The sequence below is a fragment of the Nymphaea colorata genome, chromosome 1 (assembly GCF_008831285.2).
Source record: "Nymphaea colorata isolate Beijing-Zhang1983 chromosome 1, ASM883128v2, whole genome shotgun sequence".
NCBI classification, from domain to species: domain Eukaryota; kingdom Viridiplantae; phylum Streptophyta; class Magnoliopsida; order Nymphaeales; family Nymphaeaceae; genus Nymphaea; species Nymphaea colorata.
In genome coordinates, this window is record NC_045138.2 from 19,037,202 (window position 1) to 19,053,008 (window position 15,807).

The 15,807-nt window shown below is 37.8% G+C and overlaps 1 protein-coding gene and 2 long non-coding RNA genes across 4 annotated transcripts; 1 reads left to right on the top strand and 2 right to left on the bottom strand.

Annotated features, from left to right (window-relative positions):
* On the bottom strand, positions 1-1,336 carry LOC116259466 (uncharacterized). Its single transcript, XR_004173942.2, has 2 exons — positions 425-1,336; positions 1-306 (listed from the first exon to the last, which is right to left on the bottom strand). It is a non-coding gene; the product is annotated as an uncharacterized LOC116259466 (long non-coding RNA).
* Positions 1,337-1,935: 599 nt separating this feature from the next.
* Positions 1,936-3,715, bottom strand: LOC116259459 (uncharacterized). Its single transcript, XR_004173939.2, has 2 exons — positions 3,165-3,715; positions 1,936-2,291 (listed from the first exon to the last, which is right to left on the bottom strand). It is a non-coding gene; the product is annotated as an uncharacterized LOC116259459 (long non-coding RNA).
* Positions 3,716-10,889: 7,174 nt separating this feature from the next.
* LOC116252755 (uncharacterized) lies at positions 10,890-15,490 on the top strand. Of its 2 annotated transcripts, none has more exons than XM_031627261.2 (6): positions 10,890-11,009; positions 11,839-11,944; positions 12,161-12,205; positions 14,304-14,412; positions 14,504-14,759; positions 15,097-15,490. In XM_031627261.2, the coding sequence occupies exons 1-6, from the start codon at positions 10,962-10,964 to the stop codon at positions 15,277-15,279; spliced, it is 747 nt and encodes a 248-aa protein (XP_031483121.1). In that variant the 5' UTR covers positions 10,890-10,961; the 3' UTR covers positions 15,280-15,490. The 2 variants fall into 2 exon arrangements, with proteins under 2 accessions (XP_031483121.1, XP_031483130.1); XM_031627270.2 differs by having other exon boundaries at positions 14,504-14,753.
* The last annotated feature ends 317 nt before the right edge of the window (positions 15,491-15,807 follow it).

Here is a 15,807-nt window from a genome sequence, read left to right on the forward strand (position 1 = left end):
TAACAACAAAAGCGGATCAATCTCTACATTAAGCCTATTTAAAAGAAAATTTCAACATAAGTTCTTGAACATTCCACCGAACCACGAACACCAAGAAAAAGATCAACCATAATCCTACCTCCTTTTTCCATTCTTTCTAATATTTGCCTCAACGAGCTACTGATCCTACGCTCCCTAGCTATACGAGAAATTAGAACAAGCGCAGGCAAATTCTTAGCAAACAACTGCAAGCATGCTTCCGAAGCGCAGAAGAGCCGCGGCGTTCGGTCAGGGAAGATTGATTGACTGAGTCCCCAATTTCAGAATCTGTTTCATTACAAAAGCAAAATGAGGAATCTGATCATTGCAGGTGTGTGTGTGTGTGAATGTATTTATATATAAAAAGATAAAACTGAAAGAAAAGACCTGTAAGTGAAGAAATTACCTCATCAGAAAATGGAGCTTCAGGCTGCATGCGGCATCTAACCACGTAACACTACTAGATCAAACAAACCTTTCGACAGCCGCTACACCTAGACAGGAGACAGAAATCTACACAGAACAAGAAAAAGAGACGATGCAAAGGTCATGGCGCAATGCATGTCAAAAGCACGCAGAGCCGTTCTGGTGGGCATCTAACCACGTAAAGTCTACCCGAGTCCAACTAACAATTCGACAGCCATTACACCTAAAAAGGAAATCGAGAGACCTCGACAGATCAAGTGTGAAAGGAAGGAGATGATGCAAAGGTCATGAAGCATGTCAAAGTAGGCAGAGCCGCTCCCAGCTTCCCCTTCCAAAAATGCGGGAAAGCGTAGGAAAGACATGCTGCTACTAAATGCCTCTGATAGAGAACAACGAAGAAGAAGCTTGGGTATGCGATAGAATAAGTTTGGTAAAGCATTCCCAAGCGTAGATGGTTGAAGCTTGGGAAGCAGAATGAAGCCAAGAGGGAGGAAAAAAGAAAACGCTTATAGTTGCTAGTGGAAAGAAAGACTAGAGACAGAAGAAGACGAAGAAACAAGTCAAGCCAAGCAAAGGGACGAGATATACAGAAACTTCAGTAATCTACTTGAAAAGTCAAGTAAAATTAGCAACGGAACTAGAAGACAGTATCTACTAATACATGACCTGATATTTCACTATCTTACTCTTCAGACAACCTAGAACAAATTAGCAAAACAAGGAACCGTAATACTAAAGTTTGGCTTGAACTAGGTAACCCAACTAAAAGCCACTAATTGAAATTCATTATTCCCACCTATGTACATCCTAAAGACAACAACAACAAGGAAGAATCTACTCATGTCACTAGGTGGAGCTTATTTACAGAACTAATGGAATTCCCCTCATGATTTAGTTATCCTGAAGATCAAGATGGAGAATACGCCTCAAATCTTTGGTTGCAGAAGCAGCATCCAGAGAAAAGGCACGACCGGACGATGAAAAATGAGGATCTCTAGAAGGGGAAGGAGGGGCAGATTTCACGACGGGTGCCCTTGAGAATTCACGTTCCGGACCAGGTAACTCCAGAGAGACACTGCGTTTCTGCCGAAGTGAAAACTTTGGTATGGGAAGTGAACTTGGAGGCGGAGAGTTAGAGTATGTTGGACCAGCCCAGCGCTCTGAACGTGGCGAAGCAGAGAAAAAGTCAGTCCCTCCGAGGGCAAAAGAAAGATCATCGATGCCATGCTTGTTTTTACATGCGATTGGAATCGGGCTGCTACGCCTACTGCCTTTGATTTTTTTGTTCTTGGATGATCTATCAGTTCCACGAGAACGCGTAGACTGGTGGGACGTTTCCGTTGCACCATATCTGACCTGATCTGTACCATAATAACCACCACTTGTGAAAGCGAATGGAGGAGGGAAAATGCCCGTTCTTGACTGCGAACTTCGGCAATTTACAGGATTCTGGTTATGTGTCTCCTGCTGACGGACATATTGTTGCTGATCTAAGAGAACAAGAGTTTCCATTGACGCAAACGCTTCAAGCTTGCAAATACACGATCTGAATTAAATTAAATATCTGTGCCTTCGCAAGGAAAATCTATGCAACACTGGTCATCTGAGTTAAAGCACCCAATTGCAAGAATTGCAACCCGAAACGAGGGATGCGGATAAAAAGCTGACTTCTCTGACTAGCTTACAAGTCTGAAGACCCTGAACCCATCCGATCCCCTTTTTAGTCTGGGTCTGCTGAACAACACGTAGATTTTCATGTGCCAAAAACGCTTTGCAACTTCGGAGAAAACCCTCAAAGCGAGTCCGTTACCTTGGACAGAAGAAGCCCGTCGAACACGATATTTTCTCTGCAGTAATATGAAAAGTGAAACGGGTCATTCTGTCACTATACAAGGGGGAGGAGGTTAGAGAGACAAAGAGACGTTCCACCACAAAGGCTAAAAATTAGTGCGACCTAAATGGCCCATAAAGAGTGATGACGAACACGATCGCAGAAACCAAATCATGATAACATTTTCTTCAATAAAGCACCCTCCACCAAAAGACTAGTTTTTTTTTCCTAAGAAAAAAGAAAGAAAATAGCATTTGCAGTTAAGAAAGCATCAGAATAAGTTGATTACAACAAACTCTTCAACGAACATGCCATGATATAAACGGAGCAGCGTAGCCGAAGAATGATATCACCAAATAATCAACAAAAAAATATTTTTCGCTGACGATCTTGGAAAAAAATATAAGTACTGGTCTAGAGACTCAATATAGTGATACAGACACAAAAGATTGAACAAGCTAACTAAATAGGGAAAACTTTTGCTAAAAAGGAAGGATTAACCACAAAAAGGGGAAAAAGCGAGACTATTTCCGATTATTTCTCAATAAGCAGGCAATATTCTCCATAGTAGCCAAAAAAGAGTTTCGGAGACGCCTCAAGAGATAATAATTTCTGCAATCTTCCACAAATAGCGCAGAAATAAACCGCAAAGCGAGCTAAATTTTCACATACAAGTCTCTCAAAACTCCAAGCATCCGTTGGTCAAATACTAAGAAGTAAGAAATGCATCAAAACCGTTCACATCCAATCAACAAACAAAATTCAGGTATTCTCAAAAAAGTTAGATCCAAAAAAACTATATTGTTCATGCTACACGAGAAGCCGACCACTGAATCCAGAAAAAAAAAAAGGATCCCTAAATCTTCACCACTCATGTTTAAACACTAACCTTTCGACTCAAACCTTCCAGATCTGCTCACAGAGAAACAATCCAACCCTCTACGCCCCTCTTTCTCTAGACCTTCCAGATCGATCTCCCAAAAACCTCCACCAATCATGCAGATTCAACTCCGTCTCTCTCGATTCACGCGCTAAACACCAGAAACACAAAATCTTCCGGTAATTTCTCAGATCCGAGCTGAGAATGCTCCGATAAACGTCGATGCAGAAGAAAAATCAACTCTACACCGCTTTCCACAAAGAAACGCCGCGAGATCGGGAAATCCCCCAAAAATCCGCCGGAGTTTCGTACAGCGTGCAAGGAAGTGAAGGTTCACGAGATATCGTCGCTATTCCGCAAGGAAGAAGTCGTTACTTCAGACGGATTTCGCTTCTACTTGGCGCGGAAGCTCCGTCCCAGGAAGAGAGACAGAGAGAGAGAGATGAGGATGGGAGAGAAGGGGGGGGGAGGAAAAAGGAAAAATGAAGAGACGAAGCAGCACCAGATTCACGCGGACGTGAAGGGAGCCAAAAAACTGAATTTAAATATGGAAGGGAACACTATCGGAGCTGCCACCCTTCAAAGAATCAAAAATTGTGGGCCCGCACCGCAATTATGGTTCTTCGCTCCTCCCACTCCCCCACCTTCTCTTCGTAAATTACCGAATCACCCTTGTCGCTCAATATGAATGCTGGTTGCCATTATTTTCTAATATGACGAAAATGCCCTCTCTGTGGAAGTAATCATCCTCGCTTCGACCCAAGCAACGGAAACGTGCTGACCTCAAAAGCGAATTATTTATCTATTATTTGTCATCCTTGACAAAATCTTCTGTTCATCCCATACTATATTGCTTCTTGGATAAAACTTTAAAAATTATTGTAAAAATTATAAATTATTTGTTAATCATGAACTATTGTTAATACAAAAATAATCTTACCCATCCGACAGTATTAAGCAGCTCACAAATTCATTTACCAATTAAATATCTTCTCTTTTAGTTACAAATATGGTGTTAAAAGTTGTGTAGTCCGTAAACTTGATCTTATCAAAAATAAGATTGTCTTTTGGTAAGATTAGGCACGAGCGCGACTCACTTTTGCTGTTTTTTTGTAAAACTAGCATAATTTTTATCAATTCAGATCATTTCTTAGGTCCCGTTTGATGGCATAATAAAATTTAAAACATTAAGTTTATCATGAAAAAAGTCGACACTAAAAAGTTTGATCCTTCGAGAAACTACTTTTTTTCAAGATAAAATTACGTTGATCCGTCTAATTTGACTGTATAATTGTTTTTGTGTTTGATTTGAAAATAAAAAGTCAGGGGATTAAGAGAATCTAAGAACCTAAGTAATGATGAGTGACTTTCATTAAAAAATCACCATTGATAAACAAGTAGTAAGACAAGGTTGTCAATGTATGAAGTTAAAATAGAAAGAATTGCCAAGAAGCACCTAATGTTTAGAAAAATAATAAATGACCCTTAAAAGTAATGAATAAGCACTCAACTTTTGAGGACAGTTTTCAAATCGTCACCCATGAGTAGTTAATATTTTTACATGAAATCATGACGGACTACTCCTTTTTGGACAAAGTAAATACATTTTTTCATTTAAAGGATGCATGTTTTGTCATTCCACATCAAGAATTATCTATTCTTCTTTCAATACAAGTCTCTTTGAAATTTTCTTTCTAAAGTTGAGAACATGAGGCACCTTTTCATAATTTTGTCGCTAAAATGCTTTAGATTAGTCCCAACTACGTTTCATATTATTTTTTTCCTAGTTGGGGGCACACCTCATTATCGATGACATTATTCAATCCACATCACATCCATCGATAGTGGTTGATAAAGATTTGTGAGTCAAGTTCAACTCCACTTGTATTAATCTAACCAAACAAGGTTTCCTTCTTTCTTTCTTTTTCTTATTTTGCTTACTTGATATTGAAAATTGACTGACATGTAGTCTGCAACGACAAGACCATTGAGGCATCCGCGACAGGTCAATATTGAACCAAGTTCTTTAATTGGACCCCCTTGATCTTTCTTTTCTCATCAGTTATTGTAATAGGAGGCAAAAAAAATTAATGTAATCGAGAATATTTGAGGCGTTTATCAACTTTAATTTCCACAAGTATTTTGAGTAGTAACTTTTGTAGGAATTGAACATTTAAGTTAAATTTGAGAAAAGTAAAAAACCATAGTTGTTATTACTGATACCGACCTAGTTTAAGACCTCAAAAGCAAGAAAATGAGGAGATTTCGAGACTTTTTCTAGTGGTAGGATTAATACTTTTCGTGCAAATGGTAAAAAACCTTCCTATTTAACAAGGAGGTTTTGAATGTGTCTTTTAAAACTAAATAAAAAATTAATTTTTACAAAAAAAGTTTTTTTTTAAAAAAAAACCTCCCTAATTTTAGCTTGTTCAGTCGTTCATGAAATTATATGAAATTATAGAATGAAAATTCAAGTTCAAACTTCAAAAACCTTGGGCATTGGGATGTCAAAGAATTTCAAACGAAGAGCGTCCTTTTCGTCCTTGATGGGAAGAGGGGAGGACTTCTTTGTCATTTACAGGAAAAAGGCTTGGAGTTAATGATGTCCGCTTTTCCCAATGGTGCAGTTCGCTTTTCAAAAAGTGGAAATGCGAACCAGCGCAAGAGAAGAGATGCCGTTCATATCATTTGTCCTTTCCGTCTAGGGCTACTTTGGTCATTTCGCTGCTGTTGTGACCTCCATCGGCTTGTTTCGTATGGATAGGTTTGATGGGGCAGCGGCGTAGCTTTCGCGTAAGATCGAGGATAAAATAGTAATCTTAGCGTGAAGGGGATTCAACCAACTTGTTAAATCCACATAATTTTCTTGAAACAGTCTGACCCAGAAGAGGGCAGCGCGGCTCTAAAATATCAGGTGGGCCCCTTCATCGGACTCGACACGTGACGGTGAGGCTTGGTGCTGAAGTGGCGGTCGTCGCGGAGACCGACCGGCTACTGCCGGTTGCTCCCGTGGAAGTTCGGTTGTGCGTAAGTCTCATGCCTAAATGACAAAGCTACCCTCGCCCTAATCAAACATATTGCCGCAGGAAAATGATTACTCAAGCGAATGGAGCTTTCTAGTGACCGGGTCTGGGTCTCGATACCCAATTGGATATTGGATCTGGGTTGACACCGTCAAGGTCCCCTTACCTACCAAAATCTAACGCGTGTCACAACGTCTCCAGGTCCTTTGTTAGGCTGACGAGTTTGGCTTAGACTTGCAAAAAGGCGTCCGGCCAAATCCATTTGTGAAACATGCTTTTTTTTTTTTTTAGAAAACGTTTCTGATCTAAATTTAAGGTATGCCAAAATTCAGTTTTAAATATTAATTGATTGTTATTTTATCTTTAAATTTAATTATTTGATTTTAAATAATCTTATTTAGAAACGTTAGCATATTTGATTTGAATCATATTCAGTTGAATCGAGAAATAAGATTTAAGATTTGACATTCGATCACATTTAGATTCTACGATTTGAATGAAATTTATTGTTAGGAAAATATGTTTTTACAATTTAGTTCAAATTTTAGATTCGGATTCAATTTAGATATGACTTTTTTTTATTCGTATTTAAATTAAATTTTAAATAAAAATATATAAATGTATGAACAATATAAAATTAAAAGTATATTCGATCTAAATCGAATTCGTTGACGTCCCTAAATCTTATTCTAATCTTCTTACATCTTTAATGATGAGATATGCTATCATATAAAAAATTTTATATTAACAATGTTGGAAGAAAAAGCAAGCATCTCAAAAAAGGGGACGGGAAGAAGGAGGCAAAGCTCCATTAAGTGTCCCGGTCCTTAAAAAAGGTTATTTTATCGTAACATGTATGGAACGTAACCATGTTTAATTCACAAGTTGACACGTCGTAAAATTCACATCTGCAATATAAGCATTAAATGCCTTTTTCTTGCACCAGTGAAAAAAAAAAGATTTTAAGAAAACGATGTAAATGAATGGGATTTTTTGGATTGGCTAAATTACCACATTGGATCGAAACCATTTTGAACTTTATACGTGGATTTAAGAAAGCGATGTAAATAAATTGGATTTGGATTAGTCAAAGTACCACCTTGGATCTAATCCATTTTGAATGGGAAGACTAGAGCGTAGGGCTGGGCTGGTAAGGCCACTCACATTCAAAGGAGTTTAGGTTTAAATATTGTGGTCGCTGCGATGTATTACTACTTTAGATTTGACACCAGAATTGATTTGATGAATATATGAGAAATCTACATAAGTTCGGAAACAAGCCAAAACCTTGAACTAAAGTTCTAATCAGTTCTAGATTTATTTTAGATATCATGTCCAATCGTGATGGGTTTAATGTTGGGCATCTGAAATTGAACCGGTATACCCAAATCCAACTCCGGATCCAAATAAAGATCCACATGGGAACCAAATTGAACCTGTATTTACATTGGGAGACGTGCACGGGTGGAGCGAGACGCGTTGCCGTAGAAGTTCTCTCTCAAGGCAATAATTCACCCATGTGCACGTCCTTTTCCAGTTAAATGGGTGCGGATATGGATTTTTAAGTCTCAACCTTCCGGTTCCTGATTTTGACCCGATTCAGGTCTCGAAATGTGGTTTGGACCACGACTTTCTGAGCCCCAGTAGCTTCAAAAGAATCGCCTCAGTAACTTTATCGGAACTTGCTTCTTGGAAAATCCGATTTTCTTATGTTTAACTTTGGAAAAGCATAGTTAAGGGATCTCACCCCAGGTTTCAAGTCACCATACATTTGATTTTGCTTTGTTAATGTATTCATTAAAGTGCATCCTTACATCATGAACTTGTTGAAATAAGTGGCAATATAAATATATTAGTATGCTTATATTTTCTTCAAAATATTCTTTAACAAGCATTTTAGAGGTATGGCTTTTTGTCCCTTACCAAAGTGGTCCAAGATCTACAAATCTTGGTGTTTTCCTCATCTAACTCTCTTGAATGTGTTTCATTTTAAAAGTTCTTTCAGCTCTCTCTCTCTCTCTCTCTCTCTCTCTCTCTCTCTCTCTCTCTCTCTCTCTCTCTATATATATATATATATATATATATATATATATATATATATATATATATATATATATATATATATATATATATATATAAAACGAGAAAAAGAGAAAAAATTTGTGAAAAGTAGCTTTTACTTGTGGGGAGCATATTGTTAAAGTTATGTTTGGATGGAGGAAGAGGAAGGGAATGGGGGTTATTCCTGTGTTTGGTTGGTTAATTAAGGAGCGAAAGAAAGATTTACGTATAAGTATAAAAACAAAATTATTTATCTTACGTAGAAATTTTGAAAAATGATATTTCGGCCTTTTAAGAATTTAAAAACTATAATTAGGTTTTTCTTATGAAAAAATTTTGGTAGGATGTCATCCTGCTCACTCAAAACCACCAACCAAGAACTGAATTTTCCGATAAAGTGTTGAAATAGGTCATGCTAATGATAATAAGTGGTTTCTCTTTTCATTAGAAAAGATTGCTGCCTTTAAACACAAGAACCATTGTTTGGTGGAACGATGACCTTGCACTTCTCAATGTCCATAAGAAAAGATGAGTTCGAATCGCACACGCACTTGTTAAAAAGGAGATAAAGTTAGGACCATATTTTATCCGCCCTTTTGTTGAATATGGCAGACCGGTTTGATTCTGTGGCCGATTTAAGAACATCATGTTGTTAATTATTAAATGTATTTTTACATGTTTTCAAAAGTTTTACTAACAAAATTAATTTTATTGTAAGTATCGCCGGTTCACTAGCAATTCATCTTAATCGTCGAATCGTTCGGTGACCCTTAAACCATATAAATATTGTTTTCCAAAAAGAAGTTTCACCTCAGAAATTTTTAAGCCCATCAAATCAAATGCTTCTTTAAAAATGAAAGCAGAGACCAAGTTTTCTTCGTTTATCCTATGCTATTTTTTGCAAAACTTGTTTCGTTTCCATGCTACTTTTGCTTGGTGTGCGTGGGGAATCTCATTCTTTTCTTCAAAACCAACTTCACCGACCAAGCTTTTTTCTTTTTTTTGGTTTTTCCCTTTTGGATCTCCAAGATTCCTCCCTTTCTCCTCTTACCAATTTTTTCCTTATAATGTAATTGCCTATAAAGACGGGGTTGGTGCAACTGTTGGGGTGAAGGTTAGTGGGCGGCTGGTATCCCTTTTAAATTCTCAGTATGTTAAGTTTTTGTGCTGCAAATGGGGGCCACCAATATGCAAGTTAAATCACGACAGGGGTGGCACCTAGATGCATCGAAAGTAAACCCTTGAACAAGACATCTTCGGCTCTTTTCTGCACAATAGGATGAAATGTTCATTCTGCTCACTAAAAATATGATAAATATCGTATTGGTGAATTGGTAGCTAAAACTAGAAAGTTTGGGTCAACAAACTTAAGGGTGAGAAGGTGTGCGTTCCAAAGTGGTTACTCTTTGACATTAAACAACTTGTTTTTCACTACCTCTATTCTTAGGTAGTAGGTTGGTATTTTGCCATCTAAACTCCAAAAAAAAAAGAACTTCTTAAAGATGGTAGTTACCTTCATGAGATACACAAGTTTATGGTAATAGCAAATAGAATAAAAATGCTTAGTCATAAATGATCAAGGATGGGTCGCATAGATATGAGGTACATGTTTTTGTTGATGTGAGAAAAGATTCAAGGTAAAATTTAGGTTAGGCTTAAAGTTCATACTTTAAATCCTTATTTTAGCTATTTACATTGCCAAAATGTTTTGACTTTAGTTCGGAAGGAGAGAGTCGGACCTTAAATCCATAGGTCAGGTTCATATTTAAAGTGTTTTTTTGTTGAAAATAACCTTACAATATGATCTTAAAGATAAGTTGATGCAACATGTATATTAAGTTGATCACTTTTGGAGTTTTAATAGTGTTTTTATAATAAGAAAAAAGGAATGACTTTCATAGCATCAATATTTTGATAACTGAAAAAAAAAACAACATTTTTCATAAAAACAACTTGATTTCTGAATCATTTTTTAATATCAAAATAGCTTTATAAATATATTAAGAACCATCAAAACACGATCGCCCGATGCATTGCATTAGGTGGAACAGCTCAATGCATTGCATCAAACATTATGCTCTGAGAGAATTTCTCCATACAAATTCTGATGAAATATTTACTTTTACCTTGTTAAAGTAAGCAATTAGATCTAAACTTCTTCGTGGGTTCCAACTAAATGGTTTCAAATACAAATCAGTAATCAAATATCCGATCCATAAGAAAATGAATGGAGCTTTGGTTGGCACGTGACATTTGCAAAGGATACAACACGAGAGAGGCAACCAAAAGGAAGCAATATTATCGACCTTCCATCCATGAAATGGATGGCGAAGATCTTAGATGCTTTTAAGAACGTAATTTGGCTCATATCACGTGATTCGCCCACCGTTAAAAGGATATGGTGGGCCACCGCCGTCACCAATAAATCGCTCCTTTTCTGACGATATATTTACCGTGACCGTGATATTGCCGCTTAAACCAAATATCGTGATTTTATCGCCTCGTTGCGCGGGCATATTATATAGTCCACTATCAGACGCTTCGGTTTTTATCAAACTATCGGACGAGACATAAAAATTTGTACTTTATAATCGGCTCCCGTTATTTTCACATTTTTACTCTTCGTTGTCCTTTTCCACCATCGCTGTTGCGCACCGGTTTCTTTCTCTCTCTCTCTCTCTCTCTCTGGGGTTCTGGTTAGACTGGTTTGGTCGTGCGAAGTATGGGGGATACACTGGTGGAGCTCGAGCAGATCCTCAGATCAAGCAAGGTTCTAGTTCCACTCTTTCTTTCTTATTTCTTGGCTAACTTTACTGCTTTCTTTGGGCAAAATTTCAGTTACCATTTCCGATCATCTTAGGAATAGTTCTCCTACGGAAACCCTACGGCTTCCTGCGATTCGGATTACATTTTGAAGAATATGTTGTACGAAGTAATAGCTAGTCTTTCTTCGTCACAGTTGCTGCAACATTGCAACGGGTAATTGGCTCTTCCGGGCTCTCCGATTGTTTATATCCGCTACTTGCTTAAGATTGGGGTTGAAACTTATCGATCCTTTCGAAATGCTCGGGGTGGTTAGTTTGCTTGTTCTTTGTCGAGCCAATGGTTGAAGCTTTTGAAGTTCAGATGATCTTGTTGTAAAGGGGAGAAGTAGCCTTTTGAGAAAACATTCGTGCGGAAGGTTATCTTTTAAGGAGATTGGCATGTTGATGGCGTGGTTGATAATTCGATAACGGTGTTTTTGTTGTTTCACGAAGATGAGAGGGAGGAGAAGAAGAGCTTAGAGTTTGATGATTTCATGCTTTCTGCGCCACCATTGTTGTATTTGGTAGTATTATCAGATTCTTCTGTTGTATTTTCTTACAAAATAGGTCCTCTGTTTCATTTTTAGTTGGTAGTCATCTAGACGCGACTGCCGGTGGAAGAGGTAGAAGTAATGGACTCTTGGGTTGTGTAGTATAGTAGATGAAATCAACAGTTTGGTGCCTTGCATTAGGTTTTCGGTGAATGTTTTTGTACGTCGTTGAATACTAACACGGTATATCTTCAACAATCTGCATGGACTTGCATTGTGACTGGTGTTACTGTCGTATTTCTAGGAGAAATTAACACAAGATGAGGAGCATGTGCTTCGAAGTTGCAAGGCAAGGGCAGTGAGGGACTTCACATTTAGTGCCTGTCTTGTTTCTGGTATCACCTGGACAGGTGATTGAAAATATGATCGGTTTATTTACTTATTTACTTAAAATGTTCCATGTTATGGTGGATTAGATCACGTAATGTAATTCAAACTCTCTGTGTGTGTCAGCGCACCATGCCCACTTACGTCTTGGTTTTGTACCAGATTCTTTTCATAGTATTCCTTGAGTTAATGCAATTTTTCTCTGCGTGTTTTAAAGATGTGTTGTTTTGATTTGGCAGCAACGAGGAGGCTTGCCTATGCGCATCGCTTTAATCTATCTGGAGGTAATTGGCTAACTTTTTGCTTGTTTTACTCCAGTAATGTTATATTGGGTGGATAGTTGCAATTTTTATTGGCTTCAATTTTTTTGAAGACAAAACTTCCAATGGTAGTGCTTGCCTCATCATTTTTTTATAACCTATCATCCTGTCACAAAAATGAAAATCTTTCCTCAATTGCTGTCATGGCAAGATAACACTTATTCCACTGAGATCCAAATTTTCTTATGGTTGCAACTGGTTAATGTTTTCGGGAATTCTTGTTACTGACAGCAAAAGGAAACAGAATAACCATAGGGTGAACAATGGAAAAGGAACAATGCATCAGTTTCTCATGTTTCACAGCCTGCATCAGATCCATCATTTGGAGTTACTATTGCATTTGTTTGAAGCTTCATATTAGTTCCTTCAGTTCTTTTAATGAAAATTTTCAGTTGACTTAGTTCATCATGATGCAGTAGAACGTAGGTCTTTTTTGGATCTCCCATGTTGTCAGCACTCACATTCTTTGTCATGTTTTTTTTTATGGTTTTTTTGCTCCTATGTCATCAGGTATGCGAACATACATGCAACTTTTCCATTAGATGCCTAGAAATCGCTTATATAGAAACAGATGCTAACGTTCAAAGCTTTTTTTTCCCTTCTTTCTTCCCTTGTGTTTGATCTTGTTCAATGCAGTTTATCTTTCCTTTCTTTTTTCAAGTATATAAATGTAGCTTCACATTCTCAAGAGCATATACACTCATAAATTTGTGTATGCGTATAGGTAATGCACTGTGCAAACATGTAAATTTGAAGCTTAAAAGCAAAGAAACACCGGACAGTTCTCTATGCAATTACCATGGAATTCAGTGTACGCAAGTCCAGGGTGCAAACGGTAACGCTGCACCAACAGGCTTTTGCCATTTCAATTAGGTTAGGGTCCTAGGGATTATTCCGACCTGCATATTACATGTCAAACAACTCGTAATGTTTTTATTAGCAGGATTGTGGAAGAGCAATGTTCTTCCCTGTGATGAGAAACAGGCAAAAGATGCTTCCACTTGAATCATGAATTTAGTCATCGTACTAAGTGTGAATGAGCATAGATGCAATCAACATTTTGTCAGCATGGTCAAGTTTTGGTGCATTTTGCTTGGCACCTGCATAGCTCATAGAACTATGAGGATCAAATGCACCCTGCTCTGAGTGCAGAGTGCTCTCACCCTGCAAATTGGATGTCGTTGAAAATTTGAACGTAGAAAAATAATACTTTTTTCAATCTTCTCCTTAGTAGCAGAAAATCAGCCATTGGTAGCAGCAGAAAACCAACTGCACAAGCCTAATTCTGTTTGAAACATTAATGAGCCATAGCCAGTGTATCGTCAGAAAATTATGTGACACTAACCATGTTTAGCAGGTTTAACTGAACCGAAGGAATGTCATAATCATTTTTTCTCAATCCAATAGAAAGTGATGACCGTCATCCTAGTTCGATAGATACTGTTTATGTTGCTTAGCTATATCGGCTAAGCTAAAACATTTTTCTGATTCCAGCATAAAATGATCGTCATCATGTAATTTGGACAGATATTGTGTTGCTGTAGAGTGTAGTTATTAAACTGGATGAACTAGGTGTAGCTTAGAGGCAGTGGACTTCGTCTGAGCGGATCCTGATCTCATTCATCTTGTCTTGTTTATTAGGACACTGATCGACCTACATCCTAATCATAAGAGGTGTCTATGTTGAAAATTTAGTGCTTGCAGCTGAATAGGCATCAAGAGCACCATGAACATGTGAGACAAAGTTCTTGAACATATCAAAATCACCAAAAGACCCTTGCTCATCTTTGGCTTTTCTAAATCTTCTCTCTACGTTAACTCTTAGTTTTTTTATCTGCTCTTGCTGGTCTCTAAGCTTCAAATTTGAAAGGATTGCCCGAGCACAATTTCCATTTTTTTTCTTTTTCTTATTTGTGTAAGTGCATAAGGAGAGGGAGAGGGAGAGCTTAAAGATGATGTTCACTAATGTCCATGATTTTCATGTTTCTGGGTTGTTCAGTCACTGTCAGTGTCGTTGCTCTCATGCCTAGCAAACAGCTAAACGTTCGCCATATTACTGTAGGTGCTGCTATTCTTTTTGGCATGTGGAGATTTGATAGGTCCCTTAATTCATGCCTAGATCAAATTCTTGCCTTAGAGGGAAGTCGCATGCAGCGAGAGCTTGCGAAGCTGTATATCATCTCTCTTTTTCAATTTTGATAAGTGTTGGGTGTGGAGATAGAGAGTGTCTTTCTGAATCGTGCCACGGTAACTTTGCTGCAGAATACTGACCAAGTATCAGGATGATCCTTGGAGAATGCAGCTTGTGAAGAAGCATTTCTATTCTGAAAGGGTATTCAATGATGCTAATCCCGAAAAGCCATTATCTAGGTGGCGTCAGCGCCACTTCTTTGGAGACACTAACACCCACAAACCTCGTGAGGATGAAGAAGGAACTTTTGAGAAAACCAACTCCAAGCATGATGACAGCAATGAACTGGAGAGCTCATCTGAGAGTTACACGCCAAAGGAGGTACCAGTAAGTACTAACTGAAAGCACTAATTAATAGATAATAACAATTTCAATCTGAAACCGCTGATAGGTTGAAATTTCGTCCATTTTTTCTAGAGAAAAAAAGAAACCTTTGAAACGTTCTCCATTTTAAGAAAAATGTTTTATACCATCTATATCTTGGAAAAGGTAGAACTTTAGAACCTAAAAATTCTGTTTCCTGAGGGGGATGTGTTGGAAAAATTACAGAGAGGTCTGCTTACCGCAATTTTTTATTTGGTTACTTCTCACCCTGCCTTTTCCCAAGTCTACAACTCGAAGAATTATATCTATGGTTCTAAATGCCAAACTGTTTGTGTAACAGAAAACGTCAGAGGATTTTGTTCCGAACCCTCTGGACTACATTCTCGGGTTTCCAGGAACTGACAGTGGGAGCTCTGAAACTATTAGCCCTTCACCAAAAAGGCGCAATCGTGCTCACAGAAGACTTCACCGAAAAAATCATATTCCCCACAATGTGTCGTTGAAAGCTGAACTTGTAGAATAACAGTTGATTGAGGGAAATATTCACCTCCTAAAATTTTTTGTGAGGAAATTATTTGTTCGAGTTGGTTTTTAAATATTTAGTTCCTGAACTGCTGATTCCAACAGATGTTTCCACCCGCAAAATGTTGTCTCTATATCTTAATTTATCCTAAAAGGCGCATCTGATCTTGGTAGCACTACGGGACTGAGATGTGGGTAGATTTGGGCCTGAATCATGACTTGACCCCTTATTCTGATATTTTTCTGACGTTTATCTTTAACGATTGGAATGGCTGGTTTCAATTTTGAGCCACCTCCAGGTCCTTGAGCACGCGTTTTCACCATGGAGATTTTGGCCTCCAAGTAATTCAACCATACCGATCTAAGTTTAAGGTTAGAAATCAAGGACTGTCTACATTTTACATGTAGACTGAAGAATTCGTACGGTAGAAAGCAGCTACTATGTCATTGTTACTGTTAATGTATAATCAATAAAACTACAACTTAAGAAACAAAGGAGCAAAAGCATGATTATGCTTGAAAATTTTTC

What these genes read in the sequence shown, in the direction of transcription:
- LOC116252755 (XM_031627261.2), top strand. Translation starts at nt 10,962, where the DNA reads ATGGGGGATACACTGGTGGAGCTCGAGCAGATCCTCAGATCAAGCAAG. An exon ending in TCGCTTTAATCTATCTGGAG is followed by an intron (nt 12,206 to 14,303) that starts GTAATTGGCTAA and finishes ATATTACTGTAG; the next exon opens with GTGCTGCTATTCTTTTTGGC. An exon ending in CAGCGAGAGCTTGCGAAGCT is followed by an intron (nt 14,413 to 14,503) that starts GTATATCATCTC and finishes ACTTTGCTGCAG; the next exon opens with AATACTGACCAAGTATCAGG.